General features: G+C 47.5%; 2 protein-coding genes across 4 annotated transcripts; one reads left to right on the top strand and one right to left on the bottom strand.

Moving 5' to 3' along the window:
- Positions 1-785: 785 nt before the first annotated feature.
- On the bottom strand, positions 786-14,157 carry LOC108937419 (pyridoxal-dependent decarboxylase domain-containing protein 1-like). 3 transcript variants are annotated; one of them, XM_018757369.2, is made up of 22 exons: positions 13,953-14,157; positions 12,280-12,356; positions 11,901-11,969; positions 11,493-11,573; positions 10,624-10,963; positions 10,459-10,527; positions 10,264-10,342; positions 9,151-9,235; positions 9,017-9,065; positions 8,840-8,941; positions 8,546-8,671; positions 8,394-8,444; positions 6,304-6,364; positions 6,143-6,213; positions 5,162-5,267; positions 4,459-4,630; positions 4,233-4,351; positions 3,925-4,046; positions 3,719-3,811; positions 3,535-3,631; positions 3,246-3,347; positions 786-3,004 (listed from the first exon to the last, which is right to left on the bottom strand). In XM_018757369.2, exons 1-22 carry the CDS (start codon positions 13,971-13,973, stop codon positions 2,748-2,750), a joined length of 2,349 nt encoding a protein of 782 aa, XP_018612885.1. In that variant the 5' UTR covers positions 13,974-14,157; the 3' UTR covers positions 786-2,747. The 3 variants fall into 3 exon arrangements, with proteins under 3 accessions (XP_018612885.1, XP_018612884.1, XP_018612883.1); XM_018757368.2 differs by lacking the exon at positions 13,953-14,157 and adding an exon at positions 13,691-13,942 and having other exon boundaries at positions 10,624-10,960; XM_018757367.2 differs by lacking the exon at positions 13,953-14,157 and adding an exon at positions 13,691-13,941.
- A 1,615-nt stretch (positions 14,158-15,772) lies between these two features.
- mpv17l (MPV17 mitochondrial membrane protein like) lies at positions 15,773-19,059 on the top strand. Its single transcript, XM_018757104.2, has 4 exons — positions 15,773-16,460; positions 17,039-17,109; positions 17,318-17,347; positions 18,377-19,059. The coding sequence occupies exons 1-4, from the start codon at positions 16,157-16,159 to the stop codon at positions 18,560-18,562; spliced, it is 591 nt and encodes a 196-aa protein (XP_018612620.1). The 5' UTR covers positions 15,773-16,156; the 3' UTR covers positions 18,563-19,059.
- The last annotated feature ends 1,117 nt before the right edge of the window (positions 19,060-20,176 follow it).

The following is a 20,176-nucleotide window of genomic DNA, read 5'->3' as shown; positions in this document are numbered from 1 at the left end:
ACTTCCCTCAGGTGTTTAATATTGACAGTAGCACTTTCTGAGAAGACATTTAAATTCATCATAAATATAATATTACAGAATAATCCCAGTCTTTCAGAACATTCCCAGATGTTAATTAAAAATAGCTGGTTGACAACATTATTGACAATAACAATACTGTGATAGAGAAGCACCTCTGATCACTCTAGATGGAGAAGCTGGAGACAAAGATTAAAACAGGCTCTATGAATACAGAGGAAATCAATTTGCACCTCACTTAATGTGTAATCTATAAGACTAGTTCACTGAAGTGAGAACTTGGCCCTGTAACAAATGTAATTGTGTCTTTTTCATTCACCTCTGGTTGTTATGGGATATACCTAAGATACACAAACTTTTTCTATGCTAGTAAAATGAGACCAACCGCTACAATACATGGCTTTTACGTTGATAGCACAGCACCACTTGTCACAAATCCAAGAGGCTGATTTGCAAAAGAATTTACACTTTTAGCTGCTGTATGTAAAAGGCCCAGTACATTTGCTGCTGCTGGAACTGGAGGGGTAGGGCATGAAGAGGCCCTGTTCCCCACCATACAGATAAACTAAACAGTCCAGTGATGTAGATCAGCAGGTGGTGTATTAAAGATAAAATATTAAAATGAGTTGCCGACTAATACCAAATACCCGAGAACAGATTGCCTGGCTGTCTGGCTTCTGTCGCTTCATCATTAATCTTCACTTCTGAAACCTGTTTAATATGTTCAGCATAAAGTAAACAACAACATCTGACATGAGCACACAGCATACAATAAACTGCATGTTTAATAAAGTCATCAGGATTCCAACAGATTCCATGGTTTTCGAAGACCACACTGGTCCTCAGAGCCTTCTTAAACCAAAAAAAAGAACAAATAAAATATTCAAAACTGCCTCTACCAGACCACTGCCTTAATGCCTTCAGAAGTTTTAAAGCATTTAATACACAATTACCTTCAGATTGTAAAATAAAGCATAAAATCATGTTTTAAATTCCACAGTATTAGAAGTTTTGTAATATATTAGAAACAATTTTCCCCACTGAGAATTTATACTACTTGTTATTGCACCAAAATTAAAATTAAGAGCTCTCAACAAGGAAGACAATGAAGATCTGAAAAGTATTTAAATGGAAAAATTGCACTTAAATACATAAAAATAAATTTTATGAAAAAGGAGCTTAAACATAGGGCAACCGATGCTGAAGACTGCAACAGTTCTCTTTGAAAATGTATGACAATGGAAATAAAACAGTAACAGGTCTAAGTACCAAAGCTGCAAGACAAGGATATCATTTCATGAAGAGGCATAAAGCTGCTGGGAGGAAAGGCAATACAGCCCTAAAAGAAGAGCATTTAGGATCACTCTAGGTTTTTCTGTACAGAACTTCATCTATTACTTCATCCGGAAAAATAACGCCTCCTGTTCATACACTGCCTTGCCTTTTAGATTAACACAGGACACCGCCTAGTCCAGATATTATCATTACAGAGAAGATTATGCCAATGCACTCTCCCTTCAAAGTGGGCCGATAATGATGAGACTTCACATCTTAGCTATAAAACCGACGAGGACGGAGGCTGTAGTTTAGCAAAAGGAGCATTCACAATCCCACTACTGACGTGAGTAGTCTGTGACCAAGCATAGCACCATGTGTAGCTTGTCTCTGTCCATTTGATGCAGTGATTTAACCATTAATGAGTCATGGTCATGTATCATCTTTCAAAGAGCGTCACATTTGAACACCCCAATCCTCAACCACCAGACTATGAAGCAGGTGACTGGTCAGATGATGCAGATCAGGGAATGCCACGTGCTGTACGAGTCCCTGCCAGTCTGAGGCATAGGGGACACAGTTCAAGGGCGCTCTGGGTGAGGGCACTGCCTTTTTTCAGCTACTCTGTCCCTCTTTGGTTTGGTAAGTGAGCTTAGTTCTCTTCTCTACCTTCCCTCACGTTCACTGGGTGATCACAAAAAGATCACCCAGCTTTTGTCCCCTTGTTTTCGAAAGAAAAAGAGCCATTCAAATAGAACATCAAATGTATGTACGGTTAAATTTACAAAAATGGACACAAGCGCAATAATTTTAACATTCTCAAATAAGTCTCCTTCAAGCACTTCCCAACAGATGTCTACAGCCAACACACCAGAATCTAAGGCAACCGGCTCACCACAGTTTTCAGTGTTGATTTCCAGTGAAACGCAGTTTTTCTTCTTGATTAGCAGAACAAGACAGTTAATACATCTCTTTTCACAAGTCTAAGCATAAATATGTAAGACTCTAGGATTAGCCCTTTGATTGAATTGCCAAAACACATAAATTAAACATAGTGTTAAAAGTATGCAGAAATGTTGGATATATGGTGTAGAAAATACAAAGTCCATGTGAGACTGTTTAAAGGGCATGTTTCTGCCTCATTTTTTTTGTGTTCAAGTTGCACTGTAAATTGAGATCCTTTGTTGTTCCTTCTACAGTTTACTCCTGTGCACAAAGTCTTAATTTAAATGTGATTAAGGTGAAAAATAAATTGGACGAAAATAAGCACGTATACATATCAGTTTCCAGTTACAGTGCTGTTCGTTTGCATATTGGCTGGTACGCTCTCTTGCCTCATGTAACCTGCTGGAAGAACCGGGATCCAGGCCGTCCATCATTTGGCCCAGAGTCTTTCAGCAGGCCACCCCATCTCTGGGTGAGGACCTCACATCCGGCCTCACCCCTGGGGTCCCCTATCTGAGAGAGTCAGCAGCCTCAGAGGCCTTGTCCACCTGGGACTGCCCCTCTGTATCATTGTCCCCTTCCCCCTGGGTGGACTCAGCTGGCGTCGGAGACTCCTGCCGGGACATTTGGGAGAGCTCGATGGAGTTTTCTGCTGTGCTCATGTTTCGGGAGCAGTCCTTCAGGGATAGCTCCTCAGCCAGGCCCACAGAACTGGTTTCGCTGAGGGTGTCATGGCCACCGGCTGAGCGCCGGAAGAGCCGCTGCCCTGGGGTGGAGTGGAGAGGAAGGAATGAAGATGCTGCGGATGTTCATCAACTTGTGTTCAGCACAAGCATTGAACCAGTATGGAACTCAAACTTGCAACCTTCTGGTCACAAGTCCAGTTACATAATCACCACTATACATGCTTGAGCACATCATGCAGTAGAAATAAATGACCTGGAAGTAAAGGGTTTCTGTTTCTGCAACAAGAGATGGGGATGCGAGGTGGGGACTGGGGAACACACCTGGTAATCGTTGAGCAACACTAAAGGTGGGGGTAGTGGGGGGAGTCTCTCTACCAGCTTGGGCCTTGGTGGAGTATGTGGACTCTGTTGAGTCCAAGGAGCCTTTGGGGAGAACAAACAATCCCAATGAAAGAAGCTCCTCAAAACTTATAGATCTACTGACACACAGTCGGTAGGGTGAAGTACTGTGATAAAATGGTAATTTACTTTCAGCTGACTGAGAAGCAACCAAACAGACATTTCCTTTATGAATCATACAACACACTTCCTTCAGTTGCATCTGTTGTACCTGCAGCAAGGTTGAAGGTTCTCCCCTTGATAGAGCTCTGGGAAGGAGAGAACCAGTTGAGAACTGACCCAACCAGTGGGATCTGACGCAGTACACCCTGCAGGAGGGAGAAAGAGTGTAAAAGAGTATTTCACACATCCACACCCCAAGAAGGAGAGATCACTACACACATGTACCAACACACCTCCTCCATCAGCTTCTCCTCATTGGCCTTTTGAAGCTCTAACTCTGCCTCCAGGATCCCCCTCCGCACCACCTCTGTCATGTTCTCTAACAGCTGAAACGAGGATGAGGAAGTCACTGGGACACCGAGACTGCACTACATGTCACATGCATGTTTAAGGCTAAATAACTATTCCAAATGGCCCATCCCCTCAAGAGGGAGCTCACCTTGCTGCTTTCCTCAATGTCCCTCCCCAGGGAAGCAATGGTGTTCACTAGTTCAGCCACATCGAGGTCTTCCGTGGCCATCCCAACAAACACGCAGTTCTTCTCTGGACCAAACTCCGGGCCTGATGGGGTAGATAGTATGTACTGGGTCATTTTCATGAATGTAACATCTACGGCAGAGAAGACAGACCCTTGGACTTGATCTGCAGGTCTGTACGTGCAAAAGGATGTAATGAGGGACACTCAGAACTGTGACTGACAGGGATCCTTCAGGACTGATTGACCTGAAGTATGGGGCCGATGCATACCAGTGGAGAAGCTCAGGTCCGAGTCAAGCTCATTGAGCTTCTTCAGCAACTCGCTGTTGACCTTCTCCACCTCCAGCTGCCTCCTGCTGTCATCAAGCTCCTCTGCTCTCGGTTCGTACCTGTACCGTAGATACCTTCCTTTTAACTCCACTCGGGGACTCTCTAAGGAGCAGATTCCATCTGTCACTGCATCTCAGTTAACCACCTTTCTAAACCACCCTCTCACCTGACCACACCCAGGCCTGGCCAGCTCAGGTCCTCGATGTAGCCAAGGGAAGTATGGCGATACACCTCCTCCCGGAACTCCTCTCGGAGGCGCAGCGTGGAGCTCAGAAGGGGCACCACCTCCGCCAGCTTCTCAACCAGGGCCTGCACATCACTCTCCTGGGTGCCCAACACTGAGGAAACAATTTCCATTATATTGGTGCCACCTTTGCCATGCTGACTCCGCACCTCATATATCACCAAGTTTCAGGGCAAAATACGGTGGGCAGAGCCTCAAGACACCTAGTATCTCCTCTCGTGATAATGGCACTGCAAAAACCTTTATAAAGCAGTTAAGATATATGACCTCATACATCAAGTGATATCAAATACACACACACAGTCTGACACCGCTTGTCCCGAGCGGGGTCACGGCGAGCCGGAGCCTAACCCGGCAACACAGGGTGTAAAGCTGGGGGGGCACACCCTGGACGGGACGCCAGTCCGTCGCAAGGCACCCCAAGAAGGACTCGAACCCCAGACCCGCCAGAGAGCAGGCCCCGGCCAAACCCGCTGCGCTGCTGCACTACCGCACTAAAAGACTGATATCAAATAGTCTGACTTTAATAACTCTTCCAAATGAATAACCAATAACAGCAGATAACTGCTTCTTCAAATGAAAAGAAACAGAGGTGCGAAGAAGGGATGTGGGCTTTGGGTCTTACCTGCTGCTGTCATGAGGGGGTTAAAGCGGACGCAGCTGCCCTCATCTTCGAGTTCCACCACATCCACCCCACTGGCAGGGACCTGCTGTGCCAACTGCTCACCCAGCTGCAGGTATGAGACACAAGACATTCAGTACTTCCTAAACACCACCTCCTCCAGAGGCAGATACACCCAGCCATTCACCTCATGGGGTTAATTCATTCCACTTTCAGAGGGTGGAATCATATTTTTTTCCATGTGAACAAAATAATAGATTAGATGAAAAATATCATCTAAAATTAAAAATCAACAAAAATAAAAGGTCTGTTTTATGGACGACAATGGGTAATGCCAAAATATTTAAGTTACTGAATTACGCTACTTTATTTAGCAGACGCTGTTCTCTACAGTGAACTCTATGTAGTGTTATCAGCCCACATGTCTTATTCACCAAGGTGACTTGCACTGCTAGATACACTACTTACACTGGGTCACTCATCCATACATCAGTGGAACACACTCTCTTTGTGTCACTCACACACTATGGGAGAACCTGAACGGCATGTCTTTGGACTGTGGGAGGAAAACAGAGCAGCCGGAGGAAACCCACACAGACATGCAAACTCCACACAGCCTGAGCGAGGATCGAACCCACGTCGTTTCACACCACCCAGGCATTGTGGAACAGCAGCGCTACTCGGTGTGTTACCATGACAACCCATTCTATCACTTATTGTGAAATTACTATAAAATTACTAAAATTGGTACTTTATTTACAATAGCATAAGGGTATCTCTGTTATAAAAGCAGCAAATACAACACCTGTTTTTGACATATACTTACCAGGTTACCAAGAAAAAAGCCCTCTTTACTGAATAATAAGCCCGCTTTATGAAAAGATGGTATATCTCCATTGTTGTAGTGGTTTTTCATTGTATGGGACACCACAGGGAAATCTTCACTGAATCACTGAAAACATACATTTTATGAGCTATATTTACCCATCTGTTCAGGGAATCTTGGAGCTCTCTCTCCCAGCCAAAACTTCCCTCCGCTGAGCACCGACTGGATGCTGAGATGGGCAGAAACAGGAAAACCATATCATACCTCGAGGCACACCATGAATAGATTAATAGATTAGGCAGCAAACTGTGGCACTCACCTGCGCTGGCTTCCTGTGAGAACCTAAAGACCACCACAGGTGAGTTGAGCTCATCCTCCACCTGGCAGACAGAGAAATGTGAGGGTTCATCTCCTCAAACTAGACAGCTCCTCGCTGCTCCCAAGCTCAAGCAGCTTCAACTCATGCAAGCGTAAGAAAGCTGTGCTGGCTTGCAACCATGCAGTCATGTGGAAATGAAAACCCTTAAGAAAGTGGATTTCTATACTTGTGATGATGATATCATCGTGCTTATAGTGAGCGCGATGTTGTGAGTGTGTCAGACTGCTCCAAATCAGCCTTCAGGAGGTGACTCCAAACCCTTCAACCCCTGAGATCTGAGTATCCCAGCCCGTCCAGGAATACAAAGCATGTGACCTGTTCCTCAGAACACAGCTTTTCAGAATCCCAACAAACATGACCCTTGTCTGAAATGGAACGCCCCACCAGAGAACTCAGAACCTGGGGTAGCCACACCCACCGGTCCAAGGGGCATCCAGTGGGAAGCAAGCGCACTGGATGATGGAGGCCCTATGCAGGTGAAATCGCTGCAGCCCGTGTGTCACCCCAGGTCGGCTGGAATGTGAACCCTTCTCAGTTTCTCATGATCTCCAGGTTTGAGGAAAACATTTTCTGGAGATGAAGGTGTTGCCAAAAGTAAAAGGTCAAACACACTGCTGGGCAATGAGGACTGAATACAAGGACCTCAAGATCCCCTAGGTGGCCCATGGGTGCAGTCTTTCCTTGAGCATGAGTGAGCATGATAAGGGATGCATGTGCTGGTGGGGAGATGGGTGGGTGGACAGGCAGAGGTTTCATCCCACGGTCCAACCTACAATGGACAGTATGAGAGAGCCCAGGACGTCTCGCAGAGAGCCTCCGGAGATCGGAGGAACCCGGGAGTAGGACACGGCTGCCTGTAACCAAGGTAGCTGAGCTCACCACAGGAGGCGCAGTGCAGAGCAGAGCCCTGCCCCAACCTAGAATCATTCCCCCTTCTGGGCGGAGCCAGCTGGTTGTCATGGTCACCATGACCTATCAGCCATTCCTTCATCTCAACCTGAAGGCCCTATTTTTACAACCACTACATGTTTCTTAAAGATTATGCATCATTGCTTACATATCGTGGTTAAAATAATGAGAATTATTCAACATTTCCCAAAAACACAAAGTACTCTCAGTGGCCATAGCAAAGTACAAACAGTCAATGCTGTAGCACTACAATCTTAATTCTTACCTGGCTTTCACCTGAGTGGAAAAGTATCAGCGTATATGATGTAAACATGTACAACTCATTCTTTACTAAGGACTGTATACGGACTTCTCCTGTTACAAACTTTCAGCACAGGAATTTCCAAAGATGCAAACACTTTCCTCTGTTTTTAACTGTTTTGTGCACCGTTCCATTTTCTAAAATGTATATTCTGTAGAGTTAAAACAGCCCATGTCTCCGGTCCAGCATGTGGGGTGGGGGACTGTGAGATAGACCTTGTGTGTCAGATATGGCACTACGACACATACACACACGTCTAAAACCACTGGTCCTGAGCAGGGTTGCAGTGAACCGGAGCCTGAACCGGAGCCTGAACCGGAGCCTAACCCGGCAACACAGGGCGCAAGGCTGGAGAGGGAGGGATACACCCAGGACGGGATGCCAGTTCACCGCAAAGCACCCCAAGCAGGACTCGAGCCCCAGACCCACCACAGAGCAGGTCCTGGCCAAACCTGCCGCGCCGCCGCACCCCCCGCAGTAAAAGACACCCAAACAGAATAAGAGGACTACATTGACAGACCACAACCCTGTACTGGACAAGTGATAACTGATAATGGATGGGAATGTTAAGAGTATTTCTATTAAAATTTTATCTGAGCTTTTCACAGAACTTAACGGGTGATTGAGCAGAGGGGCACCTGTATTGTGTAATTTTTACTGATTCTTAAAAATAAAGAGAGACTTTGGGGCTACAAAGAAATTTCCAGTCCAAACTAAATTGGGGAGCCAACGTATATGAGTTTACTGTAGACCGGAAGGATATCTTCATAGTATGACACAGGATCACTATGTCAACATTACAAACAAAAAAATAACATACCGTGGTCTTTATATAAGTCAGTTTCTTCAAGTGGTCAAGAAGCTTTTGACTCTGCAAAAGCAAAAATGTAATCAATGTTTATTATTTGATCGCTCTCGGGCACGCCCCTTAGTAACAAGTGAGTTCTCTGAAGGCTTCCGGATCTTTCTCACCAGCTGCGACGCATGTTTGATCCTCTCCACTATCCCATCATGCCCCAGGTACTGCAGGGACAGCCACAGTGGCAGTGCTCTGAGCTTCTCCACTGGTTGGCTGGAGGTCAGGCCTGCTGCTAGAGACTGTAAACAAGGGCGACCCCAAGGGGCAGTGAAGACTAATGACACACGTGTGTAAGATCAGATCACAGGTATTATGAAGAGATACACGACTGACTAAAGCAATGTTTGAATATATAATTCTGGGCAAATCTCTTAAAATAAACTGAGTCTGAAGTAGGACTAACTGACCAGGGCTGGATCTTCATGCCTGTATAATGTTACAGCAGGAACTGCAGGAAGTCCCAACCACGGTCCCGGGGTCAGGGTCATGCTGTCTGCCTTGGTGGCCGCCTTGAAGGATGACAAATAAAGCACTGGAACACCTGCCCAAATTTGAATCTGAGCACCCAGGATTCAAGGACATACCAAGACCGAGGACGTGACGTAGCCCAGAACCAGGGTTGCCAAGTTCACTCTGAAAGAGGCAAAGCAGAGAGAGTGTGAACCCTGAGCACCAGGGAGTTCTGAGGAAACCCTTCCAAAAGTAGACAGACACCTACCCCTCCACATGGAGCCACATGCCGTACTGAACACACAGCTCCTTCAGGCGACCCAGCTTGTCGGTATGTCCCGCCCCTGGGGTCCCTAGGATCGCAGTCACACAGAAACCATGTTCAGCCCACCCAGGTTCGCACGACGATATCACAAGACATTAATGCCATTTTATTGACTTTAGCTTCCTCTTATGAAATATGCATTCAGTTAGTCATCAGCTGTCCTAGACTGTCTGACATCATTATTGAGATAACTCTGGAATTTCAGGAAGAGGTAAAAGAAGTCGTGTTCCTTGTTCTATGAGCTTATTCTGCAGTGTTATTACTATTGCTTATCTGACAATGTTAAGGTGCTTAACACTGATTTAGCCAGTTATACAGCGTGGTAATTTTTATTGTATCACTACCAGGTAAGTACAGTACTGTGCAAAAGTCTTAGGCACTTAGATGATTCACAAAAATATTTGTTTCAGACGGTTATTTGATGTCTTCTGCATTAGTGTCAATGTGAAAGAGCATATTTTAGATTTCCAAGCATTTCTTCTCTAAAAGTTACAGTATTAGAGTGAGGGTTCTGTATGTCGTTAAAGAAAGAAAGTGAAATAGTAATAAACCACTTTCCACATAGAAAACCTGAGGTCTTTGTATGGCACACCGATTAAATGAACTAGAAAGAGCTGCATAGAGGCATTAAAACTGGGTAAGGGACAACCATACTGAAAATGTGAGATTTTGTCACATGTGGCAGTTTAACTTTCAGATCTTACACCATGGCAAGAGTGAGTATAGCAACAAGACACCAACCAGGTGGTCATCCTCAGGACAAGCGCTTGTTGACGATGGATGGTTACTGAGCTTTGTAGGAAGTTTATTAAATAAGAGCATTATTTTTGCAATCATTCTCACGTTACAGCCTTTTTCTCCAAGTGCCTAAAACTTTCGCACAGAACTGTACTTCGATCAGCGAACAGGAAGTGGGATTCAAACCTGGGTCCTTCAAGCACAAGGCAGCAGCTCTAATCACCAAGTCACCTGCTGCATCATGCTGTTCTACCGTGCCCTTAAATCTCCTGCTAAACATGATGTATAACTGCTGTCTGTCATGGGTTCCACACTGACCAGCATTGGCTATCAACAGCAGTGGGAGCTTCCCGGAATCCACGTCGTCTTTGATGAGTCTGTCGAGCAAGGCGACATCCTGCAGAAACAAGGAATGAAAAATATCACAAGAATGTACAACCTGTCAGAACTGTCTGTACATCTACATAGGAGCACCACGTGATGTTCTCGAGGTCTTTCATTTGGACCACTTACCATCTGGTGCTGAGATCCAAACATGGTGTTACAGGGAACGGAGCAAAGGCAGGAGAGGGGCAAACCCAGCTGGGGAGAGACAGATTGACAGAGACAGTTATATACACAGCGCAGAGACAAAGACACGACAGAAGAGCTCAGCTGAGCAGAATGGCCATGTGTCACCTGGCTGCAGAGGTGCTGTCCCAAGCCTGGCCTGCAGGCGGCACTCTGGTAGATGACAGGCTGCCGGGAGCTGAGGGCCACGAAGCCATCTGTGGTGTAGTCATCGTAGCGCGTGTGGATGACGAGGCGGCACACCTTGAGCAGTCCGTCGCGGTCGTCCTCATGGTAATACGCTGAGCCGTTCTCGAAGCGGAAGAGGCGGCACAGCCACAGAGTGGTGTCCGATAGGATGCGTGTGGTCAGCTTGCGCAGGCGTTCACGCTCCAGCACGGAGATGTAAGCCGCCAGGCTATGGCCCAGCAGGGACATGTGACCCTGCTCCCCGACGTTTTGCATCCTGCTGGAGAGAGGGGGCGCCATGGAGCGCATAAGAGCTGCTCCTCCTTACATGCACAGTTTGCTGCGGCAGCAAGCCGTTACTGCGACCATAAGTGATGTGGAAAACTGTCATCATCGTGACCATCAGTGGTTCTGAAAACTTGTTTCTGTAATCCACAGTGTCACCAAGACTGTCACTAGTATGACCAACAGTGGAGCTGAAGATGTCACTGCTGTGACTTTGTGTGATGTGGGATGTTCTGTCAGTATCATAATCAGCTGTAACTGTCATTGTCACCATCATCTGTGACACAGGAGTCGCATCATCAGAGTGACCAAAAGTGAAAGCAAAGACTACCAGCAGAGTCACCAACTGTTTCAATACAGTTCCATAAAAGTGGCCGGTCACCTTTGAGATCATCACCTCCGTCACACTGAAGACCTTCATTAACATGACCAACGCTGTTCATTAAGGTGACATCGCCCCAATTTCATCACCTTGTCCTCTCTTTAAAGCAAATAAACTTCACCGCCCATCGCAACAATCTTACCGATGATCACGTTTGTCTTCTTCCTCATCGCCGTGCATGAGGTTCTGGACCAGCTGCAGGATACTGGTCACATCCTGGCCACTGCGGATTGAGAACAGACAGGATAAACAGAGGTTTTGAGAGTGACACTGAGAAAAAGTGGAATAGAAGAAAAGCAGAAGCCATATATAAAACATAATACCTAAAACAAATCAAAATTGTAATATAAAACATCATTAAAATAGCTGCTTTCAAAGAGGGAAGTTGTGGAGTTATGTTCAGTAAATACAACTGCTGTTATATCACACATCAAAAGAAAAACTGCAAGACTAATGTAAACACAGCTATGATGTGACTTGCCTTGCGTGTGTGTGTGTTCGTGCTCTCGGTCACCTGACAGGCCCTCCCTGAAGAACTCGACTGACTTACCTGCCCTGAAGAGGCCCTGGAATATCCTTCCGGCTGTACCGTCTCTTCTCTTTGTCCTCCTCTGGCTCCCTGGAGAGTTGGGCAGAGAGTCAAGTGGAAACTTCCAGAAAGCAGAACGCTCACTGGTGAGAACAGCAACCCTGCATTTATGGCCAGTGAAACATTACAGCTGCTGCTAAACAAAGAGAAAGGGCCGTAACCGGGGGTTGAACGCACGGGTGTCTGTTTAGACAAATGTAGGACAAGGAAATAGTAGAAAATTTGTTTGTGCGCGCGCGCGTGTGGGGGGGGGGGGGGGGGGGGATTGTAAAATAAGAGCTTTTGTATGAAAATACAAGAAAATCCAGAATAAGACGGGAAAAACATGCGGAAGACAAACCTCTGCCCGTCCTCCAGAATCTTGATGGCTTCGTTGAGGTTCTTGCCCATTTCGGCGAGCAAAGGGTCCACCGTCGCCTGTGGGTCGAAAACACATGGGACCACGGTCAGGAAGCCGGACGGCCTCTCAAAGCTCACGGGCGACACTCTGTACTCGGCCTAACGTTTTAAACATTAATCACGGTTAAATTAATCATAAAGAAGACAGCGAGGACACGTTTAGAGATAGGAAATGATTATCAGCTACTATTAGTACTAGTAACCAACGCCTTTATCCGAAGTGACTTACACCAACGTAACACACACACACACACACACACACACACACACACACACATATCCTCACACACCCTCTTCCCATGGCCACCTTACACTCCCCGGTTGACCCCGGTGGTCTTGCACAGGTCTGATACACACCATCTAAGAGCCACAACTTCAGACACTACTGCAAGAGGCCGTATGGTACCGCGCGTACTCGATGTTCCTCTGTTAAGAAGTTCGGCTACGTGCGAGAAGACGTGTCCTCGTGCGACACGTCCTTGTGTGGACACGTGTTTCTCCGTGGGCCCAGCACCAAAGTTCTCGGGGGCTGACGGACACGCAGACTTGCCGGAACGCGGAAGGGACGCGTCCCCTCTTTTTTTTGTCACTTCATACTGTCCCTTCAGACATCCGCGTCCTTCTCCAGCTCCTCAAGGTGTTCCAAGGCCTGCCGTCACACACGCCGCCCTCAGGGGAGCCTCCATCATTTCGAACACTGGTTCCACCGCCACGCCTTTCGAAACGTGCCAAGCTTGCCCCGCGGGAACGGACGGAGCGAGAGGCACCGAGGCAACGACGCAGCCAAAAGGTTGAGTCTTTGTGACAGAAGGAAGGATGGCAGCGTAACGTTCACATCACACCAAAAAAAGCAGGTACAGTCCAACATATCATAATAATCATAATCATATGATATCCAAGCCCCCGCATACGGCTACACGTGAGACGTGTGAGTAATTGCAATAAAAAGGACCTCACTTTCAAGTGTGTGTCGGAATATGAAGAACCGACACACACCACTCGCACGGTACGTGCTCTTAGTTATTACTGTAGTGTACTGTACGTGCACTTCCCTCACCACCGCGCAGTACACGGGTCACACACACTGTTCACCGGCGCTACTAGCGCCTCCACACACACCGAAGCGAAGGTCAGACGTTTCCTCTCCAACTCACACGGCGACTGGGTGTCCTAAGCGAGCCCTGAGGCGGGAGGGGGGTAACCGTGTATCGAGTGGACCTGCTGCTGCTGTCGCACAGGGACGAGGCGCGTCCCACACCCAGTGTAGCACATAGTCTCTATAGCATAGTAGTAGCATAATAAGAAGAGCGCGCGGCGATGTCGAACAGTCAGAGAAAAAGTGTCTTAGTTACCGCTTCATGATATTCCCTTCGCTTCGTCGCGCATTTTGAACGACACGCCATGATAAAACCCTGAGTCCCACACACTAGTACTAGTGTATCATTCAGTGTGTGTGTGTGTGTGTGTGTCTGTCTGTCTGTCTGTCTGTCACGCTCTTTCTTTGCGTATATCAGTGCGTGTTTGCCGCCTTTGCTAGCTGAGCTCGCGCTACTACTACTACTAGCCGCGCAGCTCGAGCCTCGAGGCTCGCGGTCCCGCCGGCGGTACTTGTACCGTGCGGCCCGGCGGCTCCATGGCGTCCGCGCTGTCTGCAGGTCCGATCCGAGGCGATCCCGCCCGGTTTACGCTAACAGTGTGTGACTGAGAAAGAGACAGAGATGGCACGCGACCGACGGAAGCTCCACGATGCGATGGCGGCTCGTTGTCAGTCGGTATCTTCAGCGGCGCTGCTGCGGTGCCGATTCACTTCCTGGAAGCGATCCGGGTTCCACGCTGGCAACGCTGACGTAGGAGGAGTTAGTGGGTCCCGACCGAGTGCGCGATCGCGATACGCTGACTGTATCGCTGCAAGTATCCGTGTTTACACACTGATACACGGTATCACTGAAAGTATTAGTCTACACTGTTACACTGTATCACTCTAGATGTCAGTTTTTACACATCATTGCATCACTGGAGGTGTCAGTCCGTACACATTGAAACGCTGCATCACTGGAGGTGTCAGTCTTTACACACTGAAACACTATCACTGAAGGTGTCAGTCTGGACACACTGTTATGCTGTATCACTCTAGGTGTCAGTCTGCACACACTGTTACACTGTATCACTGAAGGTGTCAGTCTGGACACCCTGATACACTATCATCAAAGGTATCAGTCTTTACAGACTGATACACAGTATCACTGAAATTATTTGTCTGTGCACACTGTTACACTGTATCACTGGAGGTGTCAGTCTGTACACAGTAATACACTCGAAGTCACCATGTTTGCTTTCGAAACATTGTATCCAACCGCATTCCCTAGACCAGTTTAGCCTGTTTATGTAAAACCGATAAATTTCAAGAACTGCTTGTCCCGAGCAGGGTCGCGGTGAGCCGGAGCCTATCCTGGAAACATTGGGCGCAAAGCTGAAGGGGGGAAGCACACCCTGGATGGGACACCAGTTCATCACAGGGCCACAACTAGTCACCCAGGCACAGAGCTAGACAAAGGTACTGGAGCAATTGCACGGCAAGCACCTTGCTCAAGGGCACTACAGCCGGAGGCGGAGATCGAACCGGTAACCTTCGGAACCAAAGGCAGTCGCTCCAATCACAACGCCACCAGCCGCACACGTTATATGAAATGATGAATGCTTATATTAATGGCGGTACAGTAGATGTTCGTAACCCTTCCTGTAGGACACAGTTTGGTGTTGGATTTCAACCGTGACTGCATGGCTGCGCCGCTCCTGTAGCACTGCCAGTGAAACATTTATATCCATCCATCCATTCCATATCTGTAACAGCTTGGCCAAGTCGGGGTCATGATGGTTCAGAACGTGTAAGATTTACAGCTTCACTCTATTCACAATACCACAGTAAGTTTCCATAGCAGACTAGTGAGTTTTTCTTTACATGATTTAATAATACGATATCAGTCACCTGAATAAACTAATGATCACAAAATTCATGCAATCGTGACTGATCACTGGTCTTCAACTATTTACTGCAATGAAGCTAAAGTCCGCGGAGCGCTCCTGCCGTATCCAATCCTAGGCCCATTGAGCTCTGCGTGTGAGTCACGCACCGACAAAAGGGGCGCGCTGACTTCATGTCAATCAATGTCATACACGACGAATGCGGCGCACATCAGTTTTATCAGTTGTGATTAGCCGAATGAATTTAAAACAATTGAGCATATCGTAATGTATTAATAACGTAATTGAATACGCTTAATAATACGAAGTGAATACAGAAACTTTTGCTCCCTTCTCAGCTTTTATACAACACAGTCAGTGCGACTGCTGATAAAGTGTCATAGTGCTGAACAGGTGTACTAGTAGCAGGTGAAGAATCAGTGACTGACGTCGTACTGCATGGAGATGCCGGGGCCGCGCGGCGGGCGCGCGCGGAGCCGCAGATTAGCAGGTGACGTGCGGGATTTGCGCACCAGATTATTCCTGCCAGAGGAACGTCGGGATGCGATGCTGAATCAATGTCACACCGATCATTATGCAACTTTTTTTTCGTTTAGTACCAAGACAGTGTATTGGCAGTGAGTGATCGCGGTGTGCGCGTGTGGCGGCTGCGCTCACGGAGTTGTCGCGTTTGGCAACGGAGGAGAGTCGATATAGTCGGGAAAGGGCCGGTCTTCCGGAGAGCTCCGTAGGAGGAGTCATGGGAGTAACCTTCTCGCAGAAATCCAGGTGGACGTCAGATCGCTCCGCATAAGAGCAGCTCGCGGCTGAGCATCGCCGCGTGCGCGCGCACCGACATGAAGAAGGCTTTGCTGAAGCGAGCCAAGGTCGTCCCGTGGCTCGCCAACGTGACCTTGTACGGGTGCCTGTTCGCCGGGGGGGACTTCGCGCACCAGTGCGTGGCGCAGAGGGATCGCATCGACTGGCGGCACACGCGCGACGTGGCCCTCGTGGCCGTCGCCTTCCACGGAAACTTCAACTACTTCTGGCAGCGAGGCCTGGAGCGGCGCTTCCCGGGCAAGTCCATGGGCATGGTGCTCCGCAAGCTGCTCCTGGACCAGACCATCGCCTCGCCCGTGGCCACCACTGTCTTCTACACGGGTAACAGTCACTCACAGTGTCCTCTGCTGCACGTGCCATTGCTGCCACTGCTGTCAAGATCAGACTATCACCTGTCCCAGCTGACCACCTGTGGCTAAGGCACACCTCCTCACTATAGTCCAGATAGTGGAAAAATAAGAAAGTGTTGTTGCTCACGTGGGGGGTGCGGTGGCGCAGCGGGTTTGGCTGGGTCTTGCTCTCCGGTGGGCCTGGGGTTCGAGTCCCGCTTGGGGTGCCTTGTGACGGACTGGCGTCCCGTCCTGGGTGTGTCCCCCTCCAGCCTTGCACCCTGTGCTGCCGGGTAGGCTCCGGTTCGCCGTGTCCCTGCTCAGGACAACCGGTTTCAGTCAATGTGTGTGTGTGTGTGTGTGTTGCTCACGTCACACCATAGGCCCGATGTCTCCATCAATGTCACAGGCTGGGGAAAGGTCGGGTCAACCCCTGCGCTCATCCGACCCTGGACTCCGTGCGGTGCACGGGATACACCCGAGATGACAAGGCATCCGTCTCAATGTCAGTTTGCTGTCAGTCGCTGAGTCTCGTGCCATTTTTACGTGCAAACATCTTTGTGCCCTTAGGGGTGAGCTTCTTAGAGGGCAAGGAGGACGTTCTGCAGGACTGGAGGGACAAGTTCCTCAACACCTACAAGGTAAGAAAAAGAAATAACTTTTCAATCATGCGGGACTTGTTGTAACTGTAGCCGTTTTATTTAAAGTGTGTGTGTACGTATATATTTATTTGTAATTGCTGCATTTTACGTAACGACAGAACAGCTCTAAAGACAGCAGCTGGGGCTGAAACCCTCATCGGCTGTAAAGCTGTAGTGACAAGAGGATGTCTTTTGCTCTTTGTTTCAGACTGGACTAATGTACTGGCCCTTTGCACAGGTAAAACTGTGGTTTGTTTGTCATATTTCTGTACCGACATGTTATTATCACTTGACAAATATTTATCTCGCACTGTTCTTCAAAGCGGGGGCATGGCGGTGCGGTGGCGCAGCGGGTTTGGCCGGGTCCTGCTCTCCGGTGGGGCTGGGGTTCGAGTCCCACTTGGGGTGCCTTGCGGCAGACTGGCGTCCCGTCCTGGGTGTGTCCCCTCCCCCCGGCCTTGCGCCCTGCGTAGCCGGGTTAGGCTCCGGTTTGCGGCAACCTCGTAGCTTCAGACAGCGTGTGTGTTCTTAAAAGCAATTTACACTGTTAAATTACCTATAGTTATTTACACAGCTGGGCAATCTTAAGGTTGCTAGGTTAACCTTGCTCAAGAGTACTACCGCTGGAGGCGGAATCTGAACCTACAACTTGTAGATCCGAAGACAGCAGCACTAACCACTACCCTACCATGTGCCGAAAAGTTATGGTTTGAGTTTACTAGTAATTCCCTGTAGGCAACTCACTTTTTCATTAGGGTAGCATACAGTTTATTTGAAGTGCTTATGTCTGTGGGGTTAATGTTGTTCAGTTATTTGTATTAATTGGTTCATTTATTTTTCAGTGTCTCACACACACACACACACACACCCACACACACTCACACTTTCTGAACCGCTTGTCCCATACGGGGTCGTGGGGAACCGGAGCCTAACCCGGCAACTCAGGGCGGAAGGCTGGAGGGGGAGGGGACACACCCAGGATGGGACGCCAGTCTATCGCAAGGCACCCCAAGTGGGACTCGAACCCCAGACCCACCGGAGAGCAGGACCCGGTCCAACCCACTGCGCCACCGCACCCCCCCCAGTGTTGTTTCCTTTAGTGTAATGTATACAGGAGTCCCGTATATGAATCACTTAAATGAAGTGTTTCATGACACCACACTACTGCGCTACCAGCTGTTCCCAGTTTGTAGTTACACATTGCGTTCTGCAGCCATAGCGGGTCGCGCTGTCCTTTCCCATCTCTCTCCTTTACTCTGCCCCCCAGTTCCTCAACTTTGTGCTGATGCCCCTGTACCTGCGCACCATTTTCATGGGCTGCTGCGCTTTCCTGTGGGCGGCCTTCCTGTGCTTCTCACGCCAGAGCGGCGACGGAACAGCCGCCGTGGCCCTGGCCTGGATCCTCGCCCCCAGGAAGCAGCTTCAGGCCCCGGAGTCGAGCAAGGAAAAGTGACCATGGGGTGGGATGGGTGGCATCCGAGGCGCCCCGCGGCCGTGCCTTCGTTTACCTGTCCTTCCTGTGCAGGTGCATGGGCGGTACACTCTACTGGCACGACGGGCACCGAACCTTTAGACGCATGAACACCTTATTATATTTAAATGTGAAACTTGTATTTATATATTTATTTAAATAATTCTTACGATTAATTAAACAAAATGAACATGTTTTCATATCGCACCTTCCTTGCCGCTGCAGGATAAATGACTTCACTAGTTCTTCAAAAAGTGGAACTATGTCATTTCACAGCTGGCTGAAGAACTGAAAACTTGATCAGTCACTTGAAAAGTTTCTTTACTCGCAGACAAGCGACTGCCACCAAACTTTACTTGAAATAAAAGAGGCAGAATCTAAACTTAAGTGACATTTAAGCGTTTGTTCCTTAAGTAGTTCGGATGTGGTTTTTAAACTGCAATGTGGTGCATTTGTTTAAATATAGGTTATGGAATAAATAATACATTTTTACATAACATGGGAATTTCTGCTATTTTTCTAACAGTTTTATTCTTTTTTTTTTTTTTTTTTTTTCCCCCCACAATCTACATACCTCTCATATCACTCTGTATCTAATACAGAGACAGACATTAATTGAGTTATACAATATCTATGAGGGTATTTGTTTATTCCAACATGATATTAATTTCTGGCTTGCTAAACTGTTCATTTTAATTGGATAGAAGATTTTTTTTTTTTTTTTTTTTTTAAATGAAGTAATGTATTTTATGAATTTAGTTATTTTAGCACTGAGTTTGCATTCAGTTCTCAGTTGATGTCTTAAAAGTTGTCCCATTCCGAAATACAAGGTATCCTCATATTCTCTGTGTTATACTACTGTACATTCCCATCCTTTTCTATTCCTCATGTTCTGGACAAATGATCAGGAAGCTTTAGAAACCGGTCGGTCGAGAAACACAAATTTCCGTACTGATTAAGCCAGTGGGATTGGTGAGAGTAAATATATTACCAAGGACGAAGACACGAGTTTAGCTGTTACGGGGTCAAATTACCCGATCCGCTGTTTGTTGTTGGCGACGCTCTGAGCCTGGCAGCCGTGCAGGGAAAACAGCCACAGAAAGGTAAAATACAGGTGTGTGGGTAAGTGACACTGGAATATGGGTCAGGACATTCTGAAAAATGGTTTTGTTCTCTGTGTGGATTTGCTGGCCATGGGTTGTCTAGCTTTGATCGCAGGACCATCGGCATTTATTGCGAGAACAAAGGATTATGAGCTTGTTATGCTTCTTCTGTGATTGTTTCATATCCTGTATGTCATGTGGAAGTACTTCTTCGGGACGCTTTCTGCGTACCGTTTACAGATGTCGTGAGCTCAAATAAAGATTTACATGCAAAAAACACACAGCCTACGTTCCATTTCTCTGTTTGCAGGGTTTTTGTTGTTATTGTTATTTTTGTATCCTGTGGGCGTTTCTAGATGTTTCCAGTGATCGCAGTGATGTCTTTCGCTGAGAGAAGACGTCCTCCCAAAACACAGTAAGAACTTGGTAGACATAGACGCAGATAGTATTAAGCATCAAATGGACTGAGATGATGGAGAGTTTGCTCCACCCC

The sequence above is a fragment of the Scleropages formosus genome, chromosome 8, assembly GCF_900964775.1.
Source record: "Scleropages formosus chromosome 8, fSclFor1.1, whole genome shotgun sequence".
Taxonomy (NCBI): Eukaryota; Metazoa; Chordata; class Actinopteri; order Osteoglossiformes; family Osteoglossidae; genus Scleropages; species Scleropages formosus.
Note: the sequence above shows the minus strand (reverse complement) of the source record. Positions and strands in the feature narration are given on the sequence as shown.

What these genes read in the sequence shown, in the direction of transcription:
- LOC108937419 (XM_018757367.2), bottom strand. Translation starts at nt 13,741, where the DNA reads ATGGCGTGTCGTTCAAAATGCGCGACGAAGCGAAGGGAATATCATGAA. An exon ending in GAAGGGAATATCATGAAGCG is followed by an intron (nt 12,357 to 13,690) that starts GTAACTAAGACA and finishes TTCGACCCACAG; the next exon opens with GCGACGGTGGACCCTTTGCT. An exon ending in TCAAACATGCGTCGCAGCTG is followed by an intron (nt 8,445 to 8,545) that starts GTGAGAAAGATC and finishes TTGCTTTTGCAG; the next exon opens with AGTCAAAAGCTTCTTGACCA.
- mpv17l (XM_018757104.2), top strand. Translation starts at nt 16,157, where the DNA reads ATGAAGAAGGCTTTGCTGAAGCGAGCCAAGGTCGTCCCGTGGCTCGCC. An exon ending in AGTTCCTCAACACCTACAAG is followed by an intron (nt 17,110 to 17,317) that starts GTAAGAAAAAGA and finishes TCTTTGTTTCAG; the next exon opens with ACTGGACTAATGTACTGGCC. An exon ending in TGTACTGGCCCTTTGCACAG is followed by an intron (nt 17,348 to 18,376) that starts GTAAAACTGTGG and finishes TCTGCCCCCCAG; the next exon opens with TTCCTCAACTTTGTGCTGAT.